An 18,316-nucleotide genomic window follows, 5' to 3' on the forward strand; every position below is an offset into this window, starting at 1 on the left:
AGGGTCCCTTCCAGCTGTACAATTATATGACTCTATGACTCACCTAGACTCACATTATGAATTCATCACAGATATGGGACTTTAATACAGGTAATCCAACTACTAGTTGGTTGTCACTTTTTGGTAAGTAAAAGCTAACAGATACCTGCAGTCCAACAAAGTCCATTGCAGTGCATCCAGCACAGAAGGCATTCACATGGAAATGGAGTGGGAGAAGAGAAGAACTATCAATTCAGCTGCTTGTACTCCCAGCAGAGGAGCCACAGGAGCTTTATTACAAACATGACTCTAAAACAACATGGAATTTGCCCCCAAAGCTGTCCAGGTCAAGGTCTCATAAAGCATTACTCCAGCTCCGTGAATTAATGTAACTGGCTTATGTTCATGTTTATATTCTCCTTATGCTACTCTGCCTTTATCCCAAAGCCCTACTTACTTATTCTTAATATTATTATCTCTATCCCCAAATAACCTCCATAAGTATCAGAAAACTACAGCAGATGTCGCCAAGCATCACATAAATGAAACTGGTCACATGGTAAGCTAGACTGAAGCTCAACTGATTGTCCATGATTTAGACCAAATTTATCTTCATACCCAACATATGTGAACAACTCAATCTAGGTGAGGGTTAACAATTACCAAAATTGAGGCCAAGTGCAATGGACTTCCCAAGTACAGTCTCTATAAATACAGTACCTAAGGTGTGGGTGCCTTGCAGGTCAAGAGTTGGGAAGGTGTCTTGTTCTGCCACCACGCATAGACTCTACATTGTGAGTGTGTCTGAACCACACCAATATTTGCCAGATTATATGTTAAAACTGACATGCTAAGATCTTGGAAATATTTTTCTTTAGATACATTCATACTAACAAAAAGGAACTTTACTCCCTTTTCACCTTATTTTCTTTTAGGCAGAGGCAGAAATACAGCTTAGACCAAACAAAAGTCTGTCTTCCAGACTGGCCCAAGTCCAGATTAGAATGGGTGCTGCTTATCAGGAATGATAAATTCTGCAACAGCCAGACAAGAATATGAACTTCATTGTATTGTAATCACTGTAACAAGCTTATGGCTGGCATTATTCAAGTTTCAGAAAAATCATTCCTAGTGCATGGAACAGGGAGAAACTACACACCCTGTCATGTAGAGTTAAGGATGCAACAGGTTAAAGAGTAAAATTTTGAGATATTTTTTAAGACATCTGACCAACTTCCTATCTAAGAAGCAAGAGTACATAGCTTTTAACACAAAAAGCTCCTACCAACGTTAGGAATAGAATTTTACAAACCAATGGATTAAATTTCAGTTTGTTCACAGTCATCTATATCAAGTCTGTCTCCAGATACCTGCTCACGAGTTCTACAAACTTTCTAGGATTTGTAGGTAAAATGTGAGACAGTTGGGTCTCTGCTATAATTCAACTGAGAAACTTTTTCAAAAATAAAATGTTATAGAAAATTGGTTATTGATGACTTCACCTAGAAGTTTAACACAAAAGGTAAGATGCATGGGAGACAGAATGGAACACCGTAGCACCACAGGAGTCAAAAGGTATTAGGTGTTGCAAAAGTCACAACAGCATCACCAGCTGAGTATATCTGATCAGAATGGCCTGAAGCCAGATCAAAACTGCCATCCAAGCCCAGCCCAGCAAGATGACACAAAAGAATACAAGGGTCTATGGCAGTGGTTTCCAACCTGTGTGTCATGGCAACCTGGGGTGCCTTGAATGATAGTCAGGGGTGCCTTGGGCAACACTGGCCTCTGTCTCTCTTTCCCTCCCTCCTGATGCCCTCTCGCGTCTCTGCCTCCCGAAGGCCTGCACAAATGTTCATTGCAGCAGCCCTGGCTATAAGCTCCCCAGGTGAATGGTGCCTCTGGGGCTGGCCAGCAGGTGCTTCCCAGGCCCCTGTGGGCAGTGTGATGAGCCACCTCCCTTTGGGGCAGGCGGGGGGGCTGAGAGACCAGGGGCAGCCAGTGTGGCTGCCCAGAGGACTCCCTGGGAGAAGAGGCTGAAGGAACCATCCATAAGGGAGCACGTTTGAAAAAGAGTGAGAGGCTGCCGGCTCTGCAGGCAAGGGGTGACATAACTGGGCTACTGAATCCCACAGGGGTGCCTCAGAAAAAATGTAATTGGTCAAGGGAGCCGTGGACTCAGAAAGGTTGAAAACCTCTGGTCTATGGTACGGAAAGCCACCAAAAGCCCAAGAGGGTCACCCTCCACATCCCCAATCCATTCTCAGCATAAGTCATCCGCCAGGGTGACCAAGGCTGTTCCAATCCTCTAACCAGTCTGGAAAACTGATCAAAATGAATATAAATTATCAGTTTTCTCCAAGACAGCCAGAATTTGAAATACAGTTCGAGTACATTCTGCGTGGGAGTACAGAGGTGAAAAAATAGAACATGAGACTCCCTAGGACTGAGATGTAGGGGAAGAGAATGACAAGAATTGTCTAGGGGCCAAAAGATAAAGTACGTTGAATGACAATAGGGAACAAGGCAAATAGGGAAGGGTTATGAGGGGCATTATATGAGACTATGATATGGGCAGGTGGTTACACGTAAGAGATATGGGACACAAGAGAATAGTGGTTATAAGGCCAAAAGAAGGAAGTGCTTTATGGGTCAAGATAACAGGAAGAAATAGGGCCATTCATTTGTTGGTATAGAGAGGATTTCCCAGGTTTTCCCAGCTTTCTCTTGCTCAGCAACAACATGGAAAATAACAAAATGGCTTCTCCGCCCTTTATCTTAATAAATGCATAGATAAAGCTGAGCAACAGCCATTTCTTCCAATTTTCATATGCTTGTACTGTAGTGATCTGGAACATCAGACGTTTGTGGATTAACACTGGATTTTCATAACCAGCCTCTGATAACCAAAAATGCTGCAGATGAAGCATTTTATAGCCCTTTTTATGACAAAGCACATGCAAAATGATCATCCAACCAATTTCTGTCTCATTTCTTTCTCATGCAGACTTTCTGAAACATCTCCCAAGAGTGAGCCCTTTGAGAAGAACTAGCATTAAGGTCCTATTAAAACTGCTATTTCTTGCCGCATTTTCAGGGCACAGCATCCCAAACACATTTCCAAGTACAGAAGCTCATAAGTGACAGATTGGGAGTAGAAAGACCTTAATGCCGTTCATTGTTTTAGCACTGTTGTGATGTGTCATACTTTGTATTGAGCAATAAAATAACTTCCAATAAAACAAATGCCTTCTGATTCCAAAGCAACTCACAAAAGAATCATCTATGTACATTCTTACTAAGAATAAGTTTTGAACATATTCTAAGACACTGTACATTTCGGATATAGTCCTCTATATGGGAATAAGTGCCATTGAACAAAACAGAGCCTATATACAAGGAACCATGCACAGGATTAGCATGTTAGTGCAAGAGTACAGAATTCAACAAAAGAACATAGGTGAAGCAATATCCTAGCATTTTAAAAACGTACGCTTAGGAAAACCAAAAACAGAAGACCAAGATGTAAAAGAGTGCTTAATAGCTTATGTAGGCAATGATCCACAGCATAAAAACACATCCTGACTGGAAGGAAAATACTAAGATGTACTTCCAGTAAGTCTAAGCTCAAACAGTACAACTCAGCAAATCTAAAAATATTCATTGCTACTTTAGCAAAAATGCAGAAGAATGAGTCATGAAAATAAATAAGATAATTGGCAGGCACTCCGGCCATTCAGTTCTGAGCCTACACTACTACTCTAATTCTTGTTCAAAGAACTAAATCTCATCTTCAGCAGGGTAATTTCAATACCACAATAACAAGGTGGGTCATCAGTTCATAGTGCGAAACACGGACAAATATAACAAGGGGGGGAAATAAACAAACCTTGATACTTTAAAAGATTTCTAATTCCATGTTTAAACAGTGGGGAGAAAATCTCAAACTGTATCAAACCTACTCTAAGTATTTTTATTCAGTAACAATGTAGGCAAACCTAGTTTAGTAATGCAGTAATACAAAGAATGCAAAGCAAGATGCAACTCATTCATGACTCAGGGAATAATGAGACACACCCCAATTTCAGCTCAGTTTACAGTAGGAAACAGTAATTATTATTTAGCAGACCTTGGTATTAGCAGTATCACCAATTCCAGATTCTCTTAGCAATGCAACTTTTAGGTGAATTCATAATTACTATAAGACATACCAAGTAATATGATTATATTTATATTTGCATAGTCATTTGAAAGCCTACAGAGGGCTATTTGTTGTATACTATTCAACCCACTCTGAGACAAGAGTTATTTTCACAAATAAGGTATCTCCAGTACCATTCTGCAATATGAGATTAGTACATACAAATCAGTATTAAACCTACGACACAAAATGGAAGAGAAATCATTCATGAACCAGACAATGAAATTATGCTAGCTACCAATTCCTGTTTATAGTCTTGCTAACCTTTTCAAGTTCCAAAAAGAAAAAGAGTCAGGTCATTCCTGTTGGGAAAATATGTGCTTAAAATATGGCTCTTGCTCTCTATACAGTAGGGAGTTAACACATTAAACAAGCAATTAGATGGCTATACTGGAGAATAGTGACTAATTTAATTCTGGCTGTAAAGGTAGAACAAAATGTAATGAAGATTTGATAGCACAAATGCTATAGGATGAAGTGAGTTAAAATGAATGGGATGTATGCAACTAAGTAGACCCATTCCAATTAACAAATTTTAATTAATATACTCCTAATATTGTTTTGTTGGATACAAGCCAATATGATTCAAAATCAAATGTTTATTATCCAAGAATCACTAGGAGGAAAAACTGGCATGCTTCTGCATGAAGTGCATACACAGAGCAAGCTGGTATAATTCACCAGGTCAAGAAAACTGTGAACAGGATGCTAGATTAGATGGGCCTTTGGTAGAAGGCCAAAGCAGAACTCTTCTTATGATCTTAACAGAAATGGTATTGCAGCCCTTAACTTTCTCATTCATTATTTTTGGCCATGGCACATGTTGATCAATATCAACTTTCAGTTTCTGTACCTGCACTTTTCCTCTTGAAGTTGAAAGAATAGCTAAACCCTGATGCCTGAAAACAGCAAGGAACTAAAACTGTTTGTACTGCCATTTGTCAGTAGTGCTGAAGCTGGAAAAAGACACTGATACTTCAAAGTTGCAGACAAAAAATCCTTTGTTAGTCTATAAAAGGAACAGGGAATAGAGGAAACACTAGGCAGACAGCCCACAGGCCAGTTCACTCAGCCCAGTAATTATTGTGGCAGTAGATATTTGCTTTGCTTCTTTTAAACACATATATTTTATAACTAGCTTATGGCCCTCAGTATGACAGGTCTTCTGTTGGTTAAATTTGACTCCTGATTGTCATTCTGTCACCAATACTAGCACTGTGTCTATTGCCCATAGCGTTTCTGGCTGCCATTGATCAGTTGCTCTGATTAGCAAAGGGCCTCCCAAATCATGCAGCTGACTCCCTTTGAAGAGCAACTCATGCCATGCTACATGGATCAGACAGTGTCAATAAGAAGCACGATAAGCAAAGGGAATGGAGGCAGAAAGGAAAAGCAATTGTTGGGGAAACAGGTGGGGAATACAAGACTCAATACTGAAATGTTTTAACAGTATTTGCTGTTGATTATGCTGATAGGCCCTTGGCTATCTTTATTATAAATATTTCCAGTGATGTAATGAATAGCTGGTGAAACATTATATATATGAAAAATATAAACTTAGAAATCACTTTCCTAAACTTATGATGGGCATAAATAATAATCTGAACAAGGCAATCATAATTAGGTTAATTTCTGTCCTATAACATAGCTAAGTGCCATTATCTTAAACCGTGGGTAGGCAAACTAAGGCCCGGGGGCCGGATCTGGCCCAATCGCCTTCTAATTCCAACCCACGGATGGTCCGGAAACCAGCCGGTTTTTACATGAGTAGAATGTGTCCTTTTATTTAAAATGCATCTCTGGGTTATTTGTGGGGCATAGGAATTCGTTCATTTTTTTCTTCAAAATATAGTCTCACCCCCCCACACAAGGTCTGAGGGACAGTGGACCGGCCCCCTGCTGAAAAAGTTTGCTGACCCCTGTTCAAGAGCGTTGTTTTTTAACTGCTCACATGTTATAAATGCAGCAAACACTGAGCAGCTAAAGCACATATGGGATGCATTGTAGCTATTTTCTCTTCACACACTCAAGCTGACTCAGATAGAGGAAAAGCCACTGTCACAGTATCCTAACAGCATGCAAACAGGGGAAATCATATTTTGGGTGTTTCCCCTTCAATATACTTTAACAATCATCAATTTGTTAATGTGAACACACTCTCTTTTTAAGAGTGAAGAATCAAGTAACTTGCACTGGGAGAAGCAACACTTGTTTTTTCTAAAGAATTCTGAAACTAATAGAGTTCAGGGTAGTCATATTTCACAGTACAAATTTGTACAGTTTAAGGAGTCATTGTTTGGCACATACTTTGTTAACTAATAGCTGTGTGAAAACATAATTGTCCTGCAATGATAGTTTCCTGAAAATTCATTGAGGCTGAAATCCTATTACCATTTGCACACACTAATGCTAAAATGATAGAGTTCTCAAAATCTATTCAGTTTTTCTGTGAAAAATAAATACTGTACTACCCAAATGTGAATGTATGACTATCCTGAGTTGAGCGGGTGGTTGCTGAACAACTCCAAGCACGCCTGGAGGAAACGGACCATTTGGATCCCTTCCAATCGGGATTCAGGCCTCACCATGGGACTGAAACTGCCTTGGTCGCGCTGGTTGATGATCTCCGGCGGGCTAGGGACAAAGGTGAGAGCTGTTTCCTAGTTCTGCTGGATCTCTCAGCGGCCTTTGACACCATCAACCATAACATCCTTCTGGACCGTCTAGAGGGGCTGGGAGCTGGGGGCACTGTCATACAGTGGTTCCGCTCCTTCCTCCTGGGCCGTGTCCAGAAAGTGGTGGGGGGGTGAGTGTTCAGACCCCTGGGCTCTCACTTGTGGGGTGCCTCAGGGTTCTGTCCTCTCCCCCATGCTTTTTAATATCTATATGAAGCCGCTGGGAGAGATCATCAGGGGGTTTGGACTGGGTGTTCATCAGTACGCAGATGACACCCAGCTCTACCTCTCCTTTAAATCAGAACCAGTGAAGGCGGTGAAGGTCCTGTGTGAGTGCCTGGAGGCGGTTGGAGGTTGGATGGCGGCTAACAGATTGAGGTTGAATCCTGACAAGACAGAAGTACTATTTTTGGGGGACAGGAGGCGGGCAGGTGTGGAGGATTCCCTGGTCCTGAATGGGGTAACTGTGCCCCTGAAGGACCAGGTGCGCAGCCTGGGAGTCATTTTGGACTCACAGCTGTCCATGGAGGCCCAGGTTAACTCTGTGTCCAGGGCAGCTGTCTACCAGCTCCACCTGGTACGCAGGCTAAGACCCTACCTCCCCGCGGACTGTCTCGCCAGAGTGGTGCATGCTCTAGTTATCTCACGCTTGGACTACTGCAACGCGCTCTACGTGGGGCTACCTTTGAAGGTGACCCGGAAACTGCAATTAATCCAGAATGCGGCAGCTAGACTGGTGACTGGGAGTGGCCGCTGGGACCACATAACACCGGTTCTGAGAGATCTGTATTGGCTCCCAGTACGTTTCCGAGCACGATTCAAAGTGTTGGTGCTGACCTTTAAAGCCCTAAACGGCCTCGGTCCTGTATACCTGAAGGAGCGTCTCCACCCCCATCGTTCAGCCCGGACACTGAGATCCAGCGCCGAGGGCCTTCTGGCGGTTCCCTCATTGCGAGAAGTGAGGCTACAGGGAACCAGACAGAGGGGCCTTCTCGGTAGTGGTGCCCGCCCTGTGGAACGCCCTCCCATTAGATGTCAAAGAGATAAAGAATTACCTGACATTCAGAAGACATCTTAAGGCAGCCCTGTTCAGGGAAGTTTTTAATATGTAATGCTGTACTGTTTTTAACACTGATTGGGAGCCGCCCAGAGTGGCTGGGGAAACTCAGCCAGATGGGCGGGGTATAAATAATAAATTATTATTATTATTATTATTATTATTATTATTACTACTACTACTACTACTACTGTCATAGTTCTTTAGAAGAAAACATTGGGGGCAAAAATATTTAATGACATAAATAACACTAAATGTGGGTGGCAAAGGTAAAATGAAACTATTGCTCACTCAATTTCACTGTAATCCCATCACAAGGGAAAGGTATACACATTTTAAAAACCCATCTAAAATTAAGGATTCTGGAGTACTCTGTAGTAACTCTGAAAAAAGGTTGAAAATGGATCGTGAAAACAACATCTACAGAGCTTAGATAGTTTGAACCATAAAAATACAGTGGTACCTCGGGTTACATACGCTTCAGGTTACAGACTACGCTAACCCAGAAATAGTACCTCGGGTTAAGAACTTTGCTTCAGGATAAGAACAAAAATCGTGCGGCGGCGGCGGGAGGCCCCATTAGCTAAAGTGGTGCTTCAGGTTAAGAACAGTTTCAGGTTAAGAACAGACCTCTGGAACGAATTAAGTACATAACCAGAGGTACCACTGTAATTGCATTGTAGTTGTATACCACATTTTCTCCAAATAGTTCAAAGAAGGCAACATGCATGCATTTCCACATACGGAAATAGGGTCCTCCATTCAGATCTGCTCAACTGAAATACATGTGGAACCATTAGACTCAAGTTTCTATACATACAGAAATAAAAGTTAGCATAACAAATTGGCAACTGTCAATACAAAAAATGCTACTGTGTGTTAGAATGCATTGGTGATTTGTTTACTTTTAAAATTTTGACACAGACAGCAATTGCATTGGGGCATATCTCTTGCAAGAATTTGTGAGGGATTGGTTCTGTAACTTTGTACTTTAATACACTGTCATCTGTTAGTTGGATAAACAAAGTATAGCAACACACAACTTACCATTTACATTCTGCAAATAAAAATACACTCCAGGGAAGAAATTAACATTTGCATATGCTGAGTGTAAACAATTGGGGTACAAAACTACTCCAGTTTATTTTCAATGCTTCTTGCAAACAAAGTTGTCCCCAAAAGGTGTTAAGTACTTCGGTTACCCCTCAATATCACTTACTACAGCAGACTTTTGGAAGGGTGACTTCCTTATGATATATGCTAGCCTTTACCAACCTTGTGGCCTCCAGATGCTTTTGGACTACAATTCCCATCAGACTCAGCCAGCATGCTTAATAGAAGATTCCACTGTTTTCTCTCCATTCCTCACTTCTGTGCTCACATCAACCCTGTGAGGTAGGTTAGGCTGAGAGAGTAACTGGGTCCAAGCTCCCCCAAGAGGTAGCCAAGCAGAAATTAGAACCCAAGTTGTTATTCAAGATGTCGCTCATTACATCACTCTTCCAGTTTCTTAAATTCATCTTATTTTCAGTGCCTTTACAACTCTTAAGTATCCTCACAATTCATAACTGAACTGCACATTTTAAGATCTCTTCTGGCTGCACCCATATGTTAAGATCTAACTCAAAGAGCCTGCTATCAGTTTTATACGCAGGTCCTGTTTTACGGACACAACATATTCCCTGGAAATGGCAAGTGTTCCCTGGAAATGGCAAGTGTTCACATAATGAATCAATGATTTCCATTTATTCCTATGGGGAAATTTCTAATTCGTTCCTGAGAAAGGAATAGCAAGGTTTGGGTACTATTTCCTTGTGTTTGGATAAGTGAATTTGTGTTTGTAAAGCAGGACCTGTGTGTATTTTCAGAAATTCTTCATAAAGCAAAATGAGATGAAACTTGTATTATATCTTGGAATTTCTAAGAATAGAAGGTTAGTTGCTCGGCACTTATGTCACTAATAACACCTAGTGCTAGTTACTAGAGCACAACCTTCTCAAAACAACTATACAAGATAACCAGACTATGTAAGTCAACTACTAGACATCAACTATGTACAGAGGCTGAGAACCCCCCCCCCCAAGGGCCACATTCCTTTCTGGGAAACCTTATGAGGGCCATATACTACTGGTAGGTAGGGGACATAGGTAAAAGTGGGTGGAGCAATGTATGCCAATTTTATCTTTATACTATGGACTAATGTCTACATACACCTCTTTCCTCCATTGAGGCAAGTCATTACTGAGCATCAAGAGCCAAGCAAAAATGCACATGGAGAGTGTGAAAGAAGACCAGAGAGGGGTAGGACTAGTGCTCAGCCATGGTCTGAGAAGAAAAAACTTCAGTTAACTGTGAAATAATCTTACAAAACCTACACAAACTGAATTTCACTTCTACATTTCACACCAAATGCTTCTCGTATGCAAACTTTAAATAAATGTGAATCTAGAAAAATCTGGGAGACAGTTTGGTTTTGAATTATACTTTTTAAGTATTGACTTCCAAGGTTATATTATAATACTCCACAAGAACAATTTTGATAAGTCTTTGAGTAACCCTTTGAGTACTGATCATCATCATCATCATCAGTATTCCACTGTTATCCCAGCTAACCTTCATTTCCACATTGCCTTCCTACCTTCTATTACATATAGGAGTTATATATTCAATTCTATTTTCTTATCTTTAGGAAAATTCTGTATCCTCATTAATCATGACTGTTCCTCTGGTGTTCCAAAATTCTGTATGGGTTATCAATATCTCTCTGAATTAATTTTTCCTTCCCCTTGAAGCTCCCAAGACTTGCCAGCTTCACTATAACGACAACCTCCCACACATTCCTATCACCTACCCCTACTGAAAGGATTTCAGAACTCTTCCAATGACAAGTGATTATTATTCTTGCTGCTGTCAAGTTAACTACAAACCAAAAAGGGGGGAAAACTAGACATACAGATAGATTGAAAATGCACTTGAGAATACAATTGGTTAATTTCTCTTAGAATAACTTTGCCCTCATTTCTGTGAAATGTACAAGAGGAAGTGCAAGCAACTTTTATTTCCTCTCTGTGGACATGACAGTCATCAACCTCAGTCATAACCCACAGAAGCAATGCTGAGTTTTGCTTTTGATGTTACCCAAGTCATGCATAAAGAGAACATGAGAGTCATACACCAGCTGTGTAATGTGTGAAGCCCACTTTCAGTTCTTAATCAAAATCCCTTGAGATCTGTACTTGTTAAATGTTGTATAACTAATCATACCAAAATGGAAACTACCAAGCAAGAGATTAAATTAACAGTTCCAGACAGGAAATGGCAACATAAAAGGTGAAGGTAAAGGTACCCCTGAACGTTAGGTCCAGTCGTGACCGACTCTGGGGTTGCAGCGCTCATCTCGCTTTATTGGCTGAGGGAGCCGGCGTACAGCTTCTGGGTCATGTGGCCAGCATGACTAAGCCACTTCTGGTGAACCAGAGCAGCACACGGAAACGCCGTTTACCTTCCCGCCGGAGCAGTACCTATTTATCTACTTGTACTTTGACGTGCTTTCAAACTACTAGGTTGGCAGGAGCAGGGACCCAACAACGGGAGCTCACCCCATCGCGGGGATTCAAACTGCCGACCTTCTGATCAGCAAGCCCTAGGCTCTGTGGTTTAACCCACAGCACCACACACTACTAAAGAACCTGCCTTGTCAGGTGAACAGCACAAAAGATATTGACTGCCATTTATGGGCATATCATCCAAGTAAATATACAGATATACCATAGGTATAGAATAACTATACCCACTAAATTTATTTTTCCATTTGAGCACATTGTTTTTAATGCACTTTAAAACTGGAATGACTCCAGTTACTAAAGTGGGCGATTGATTGATTGTTTTTTACTTCTATGGTGGTTATACATGATTACTTTTTCTTTTATACTCAAATACCAGTTTGAAACATTTGTATTTTTAGAAGAAAACCACGACCATTATTCTGTTACAGTAACTTGTGTCGGCTTACAACTTTATAGAAAACTATAAATATTCCTTGGCAGACTAAGTTTAAAAAAAACAAACCCTTAGCAAGCCAAACACACTGTCCATATCGACACAAAAGCAAGAAAATTTAATTTTTACTTTATTTACAGAACTCTTGAGACATTTTTTAAAAATACTGAAGACAGTTTATAAATCAATATAATCTAACACACCTCACAAGTGTCCAAGGCCTTCTGTCAAACTATGCTACCATGAGTACTCCCAAAAACAAAAGCCTGGCATAGACTAGAACAGTTATTCATAACAAACATGAAGAAACAAAGAGTTCAGCATAAGGTCAGCTCTTACTACAGAGCAAAATGATATTCAGTATTGGAATAAATTTCAGCATAGCTACAAAAGTAATGGTTAAACCCATTCAATATAAATATTCAACATGACTTGGAGAATAGTTTGTTCACCCTCGAGATGCATACAAGTGGCTTTTTTTTAACGTTTCCAGTAAAGAATTGAGCTAAAATTATGAGTTTCAGGGAAGGGAAGGGAGATAAACAGAAGTCTAATGTGTCCAACATTTTAATATATTTTTTACATGCTGTATGCATTTTTTAGTATCTGAGACTACAAAAATAAAGCAGTGTCTTCTTGGCTGAGTGTCAATTAAGCTACAGAATTTCAAACACAGAAGTTTATACTTGTGCTGGTTTAGAATTGACTATGGGGAAACTTCTGTCTGAAAATCAATACCTGACCTTCTCTCTGAGCCCTGATCTAGCAATTCAATATCACCTGTTAGGAATAGACTCTATATAATTACATTGCCGCTTGAAATATAACTGCAAGGCCTAAAAATGAAAACCTTTCCTATGGTAGCTTACTGTACACTTCTTTACAAAAACCTAAACCATGGACAAAATGTAGAATTGTTATTTCAGAGACTGCACATACACTCGTAAAAAGTAAGATCCTCCTAGCTGCAAAGTATCATCCTGAGTTGTATGAATTCAAGTTTAAAGCTGGGTGGAGCACAACACTCACTACTACTGTAAATGGAAAACTGGTCTTTGGAGAGGCATAGAACAAGCAGCCCTTTTAGAGTTAAAATGTATACCCCAAACCCATTCTTCTGCAGCAAAAACAGGTCTCTGTCATGTTTAATACTAAAGGTCATAATTCTGTTTCATTTACATGCACTTGAGTGATACTGAGATCAGTAGGACTCATGCATCAGTATGAGGGCACAGGACTATGCTGCAGCTTACTTAACTCAATTTATAAAATGATTTAATAAGCAGAATAACAAGGCTTGCTGAAAAAGCTACAACTTCTGAAATATTCTACAAAAAAAAACAATCTATAGTCCCAAACACATCAGCATAGTAACTAAGGCAGCAATCCTAAGACCACTTACCTAAGAGTATGCCCCACTGAATTCAATGTGACTTACTTCTAAGTAGACATGGTTAGGCTTGCTATCTGAAACATTTAATAGCAATTTGATGCTAACTACATTTAACAATATAGCTAATGGGATGCTTCCATTTGCAAATACAAATACTAAAGGCAAAATTAGAATTAAAACACACAGTATAATCAATGACCTAAGCATGCTATGAGTAAGTAGCTGAACTAATGTGGTGTGCAAAAAACATCCTGATGGGCCATACAAATATATGTTATTGCACAAATCAAAACTGATTACCTAAGCACCTGTGTTGTACTTAGAGATGTATGGTTTTCCAAATTATGCAAAAAAAAAAAATTGATTATAGTTTATGAAGATGTCTGAATTGACAGGTCATGCTTTTGCAATAAGCCATAATCAGAAACCATGGTTTATGCTAAATATAATTTGGCACGATGCAATGAAAAACAAGAGCAGACGAGCAAATTTAAACCATGGCTTTGAAACCTCAAACCATAGTTAGTACAAATTGTTGTTTGGTGTGATATCTGAACTGAGCCAAGTTCATTCATAACCCATCACATGTATCAGGTCAGCAGGATTCTAACTTCTGTCACACAATAAGGCTTCAAGTTTTTTTAAGAACTTGCATACACACTTACTTAGCTGACTAGGATCCCAATGCCTACAACTTGGAACACCATCTTTTGCTGCAGTAAATAGTAAAGGGAAGATGTGTGTCCCTAAACATCCAAGAGCATCAAATAAACAGAAACCAGATTTCAAGTCTGTAGTAAATGTCCAGTGTATAATTGGACTTCTGTATGTCCCCTGTGCACTTCTGAAAGTTTTTGGGGGGAATCACACTGATGCACTGTACATCCGTAATACTATTAGTCACCTTTAACTGCAGCTGTACTAGTCAGTGCACAACACTTTACAGTTGGAACCAGGACCAGGAACCATTCATATGTTATAGGTCGTTATCTGCAAACTTTTAGATTTCAGCCTGCATAGCTCAGTTGGATACAGCATGGTGCTGATAACGCCAAGGCTGCAGGTCCCCATATGGGACAGCTGAATATTCCTGCATTGCAGGGGGGTTGGACTAGATTATCCTAGGATACTTTCCAACTCTACAATTCTATGACTCTATGAAAGCACTGCAGATAAGCAAAATGAATGAGATCTCCACTCCTCCCACCATTCGAGCCTCCAACTGTTCACACTGGCTGGAACCCATCCATGTTTACAGTGCAGACAGATGCAGAGTGAGGTATCTCATATATAATACAGTGCGGATGATGCACCTTGACTTTCACATCTTCACATGTGGCACATAAGGCCTTGAAGAAAAATTAATATTGTGTTATCCATGACAAGGTTACTCTTCAATACTGTTATTAAAGCAGCATTAGTGAAAGAGTGTGGTACCAACTAAAGAACACTTGGAAATCCCGTTAAACTTTCAAAGCTTTCCACATTTCTTCAAGGTGGCACCTAGAAGTCTGAATTTTGCAAACCTAATGGCCACATTTGCACATCATGGTAAGCCCCCATGGCTTACTGTATAGGATTGAAATTGTACTCTTAGCTCCTCCCCACTAGTACAAGTGGAAACCAATCACAATTTCTGGCTCTGTGCTACATCTGAATCAGGGATTGTGGTTTGTTTCTCTCTACACCTGTAACAATAATCTAAGGTTGTGCTTGATTGATCCATCGTGCTGTGAACAAAACAAACCACAGTCCCTGGTTCAGACATAATGCCAAACCTGGGGTAATGGTTTGTTACCTTCCTGTGGGAGGAGTGAAGAGGGCACAAATTGTTTGCACACGGTAAAACATCACAACATAAAAATGGAAGGAATAGCTAGCTACCAAATTAAAAGAGGATGTGCTCTGCAATCAAAGAGGCAGTTATGTGCTCATTTGCAGGGCCCCTTGTAGAATCTAGACTTAAGTCCCCTTGTCCTCTTGCAGTTATCCTCATTTATTTCACTCACACTCAAGAATGCCTATAGATGACAGCAAGGCCCCAAAGACGTCTCCTCTACAAGTACAAAATGAAAGCTTCAGAAACAGTTTTCAGAGCAGAACCTGCAACCTACATGTCATTTTAAGTATTGCATTTTGTAGACACATTATAGGTTTATCACACCACCAGGATATGTTCTAGGTAAGTGTGACAGCCCAAAAGCAATGAGTACAAAATGCATTTCAAGGCGTTTATAACATATTTAATTTAAAAACTGTCAGATATGTGTTGCTGTCAATCTTACATACTCTGCTCCATTTATATGAACAACCCGTAATCAAATGTGGGTTGTTCCGCCACCCCCCACCCCCCGCAACCTTTTTCTCTTTTAAAATTGAAAGACAAGGTCACAATTTTAAAAGATTATGTAACGGCACATTTGATCAAATTCTAAAATCCTTTTTTCCAAACAATGAAGGAAATTTGTAACTGGGCATCTTTTTTAAACAGGAGTTAAAGTTGGTGGAATGACAACTGATTCTACATAAAAACTGTACAATCAGACATGTTAAGTTACAGTTTCTGTGTTGGAGGCTGCATATATGATCTGCACACTAAAGTATCTCAGTTCCCTGCCCCCATTCCAGTTATCTGGAAATGGTGGTCAAAAAGAGAACTTCCCTCAAACCCAGTTCCCTAAGGCACTGGCACGAAGGCTACAAAGTATCTATTTGAGGAAGCCTTTGCTTCCTACAGTTGTACCTCCAACGCTTTGTTCACCACCTCCTGGAAACATGAGCAGAAAGAATCTCTGCAACTATCCTATAAAGCTCTTTTCTACAGGCACACATTAAGTATTAAGCATTACTATTTTCTCCCTTATCACCAACCGGCAATTGCTAAATAAGAAAAGCGGTTTCTAAAAAAGATTTGGTTCAGGTTTGACACCGAAAACTGCCTTATAAGGTATAAAAGCCTGAAAGAAGGAAGAGCCTTTGACAAAACTAAGGAAGTTCCTCTGCGCTTGCTCACAAGAGAGGGTGGACTTTTTTTTTTTTTTCACCCACACAGAGAGAAGTAAGGCTGAATAAATGACACATATGGAAAAATCATGGCACTGCTGAACAAAACTGCCACTCTAAATAATCCACATAGTATAAATGCATATTCAGATTTGGAGACAATTACAGATCACCCAGCCTGGATTTAAAATAAATAAGGATTAGAATCTATGCTGATCTTGACTCTGCGCCTAAGCTCTATGAAAGTGCATTTTCCTTTCAGAAAGAAATGAAGCAGCACTGCTTCCTGAAAGAGCTAACCAGGCCGTTGAAATGAACTGCCGGTGGATGAGTTCTCTCTGAAGCAAAGAGGGTAAAAAAATTAAAAATCCTGATCTTAGGATATATAAGTGCCCATTTTCAGAAGCTAGCCTGTTCCCAGTCTGGAAGAAGAGAGCCAATCTATTTGGTCGCCCTGCTGCAACCAACATATTGAATAATATATATATTTAAAAAACTCTGGCGAATTGCAGCCTCAACGACTTTATGATTTTGAAGACAATGCAACCCCCACTTCCACAGAAGGCCGACGCCTCTAAAGGAATGAGTAAGGGCCAATCCCACATATTTAAAAAACGGGAAGGTGAGGGAAGCTGTGCTGTTTAGGGTGTGACTCCCCTCTCCCTCCCACAAAGGCACACAGTTCTGGATGCTTAAAAAAGCAGGAAGGAGGGCCATTGGGCAACCTGCTCAGAAAAGGCCAGTCAGAGGAAAATGAAGGGGGGGACCCCACCTCTTCCCCACTCCCATTCCTTCTTGCACATGACTCTTACTCCCCTTAATCTTTTCACAAGTTGAAGGCTAATATAGACATGAGACATGAGGAACGGCTGGGGGTGGGTGGGAGAGAGGAGGGGGAGACATGCGTGGGGAGGAGGACAAATAAAAGATTCCTGGCGCTGGGGTGGGGGGGTGGAACCGACGTCCCTTCCGCCGCCGCCGCCCCCCTTTCTTTTTTTAAATGAAAAGGCAAGCTACCACTCCCACCCGCATTCACAGCCCCGAATGAAAGGGAATCGCAAGGCTCAATGGCTCCCTTCCCCGCCCTCTCCCAAACTGTCAGCAGCAGAAAAAGCAGCAGCAGAAAGAAGAAATGCAAAAAAAAAAAAAAAAAGAATAAGATTAAGAGCAGTAGCAAGGCAAGGCGCCCATTCAATCTCTCCTCGCCGCCGCTCACCCTGTGCCACAGTCCACCACGCAGGCCGGGAGCCGCCCTGCCATCCTCCTTCGGGTCGAGACGGCGCTGGGGGAAAGGTGCGGAGGACCCCGCTGGGCTCGCGCTCTCTCCTTCCTTCCACTCTGGGGGAGCGAAGCCACCCACTTCCGCAAAAGGGAGCCCGGCCAGCCAGCCCCTCCCTGCCCCAGACGCTGCCTCGCTCCCGCCCCCCCGCCCCCACCTCTCACACACACGCGCACAGCGCCGGCGAGCGAGAGAGCGAGCGGAGCCCAAGATGGCCGCCTCTTCCGTCCCTCCCTCTCGGCACCCAAAGCCGACGAGGGAAGGAAGGGACGCTCAGGAGGAAGGGGAGGGCGGGCGCGTCAAACCGAAGCTTTCGGTGACGTGCGCTGTTCAGGAAGCGAGTGGGTGCGAAGAAGTGGAGCGGGCGGGCTGCCGAAATTTATATATATATATATTTCTCCTTGCCTGCGCTGGCTTGCTTGCTTGCGCGCTCTCTTTCTTTTATAAGAAAGGCTCCTCTCCAAGTGACTTACAGCGTCAAGAGAGCACAGGTCGCTTTCTCACACCCCCTCCCCCGCGTCCTCGTGATCTTAATGCTCGCTCCCAAAAGAGTGGCATTGCTGATTTTATCACGCCTCCTCGCCCCCGTAGGATCCTCTCTTTTAAATCCCGACCCGGGTGACAGCGGCGCGGGAACGTGTCCCTCCAGATTTTGTTTTCTTTTGCTGGACTGCGCTTCCCATCATGCCCAGCCAGCGCGGCCAGCAGCCGAGGATCATGGGAATTGCAG

The 18,316-nt window shown here is 41.5% G+C and overlaps 1 protein-coding gene across 2 annotated transcripts in view; it reads right to left on the reverse strand.

Annotated features, from left to right (window-relative positions):
* ACTR3 (actin related protein 3) overlaps positions 1 to 18,239 on the reverse strand; it is a 35,179-nt gene extending 16,940 nt beyond the window's left edge. Inside the window, exon 1 of one of the 2 annotated variants that reach the window (XM_083712122.1) lies at positions 17,524 to 18,239. In XM_083712122.1, coding sequence (XP_083568248.1) covers positions 17,524 to 17,567 — 44 coding nt within the window. In that variant the 5' untranslated portion in view covers positions 17,568 to 18,239. Of the gene's footprint in view, positions 1 to 39; positions 4,230 to 17,523 lie in introns of those variants that run through there. The other variant, XM_083712123.1, reaches the window with a different exon arrangement.
* Between the last annotated feature and the right edge of the window lie 77 nt (positions 18,240 to 18,316).

The sequence above is a fragment of the Podarcis gaigeae genome, assembly GCF_964106915.1.
Source record: "Podarcis gaigeae genome assembly, chromosome: 1".
Taxonomy (NCBI): domain Eukaryota; kingdom Metazoa; phylum Chordata; class Lepidosauria; order Squamata; family Lacertidae; genus Podarcis; species Podarcis gaigeae.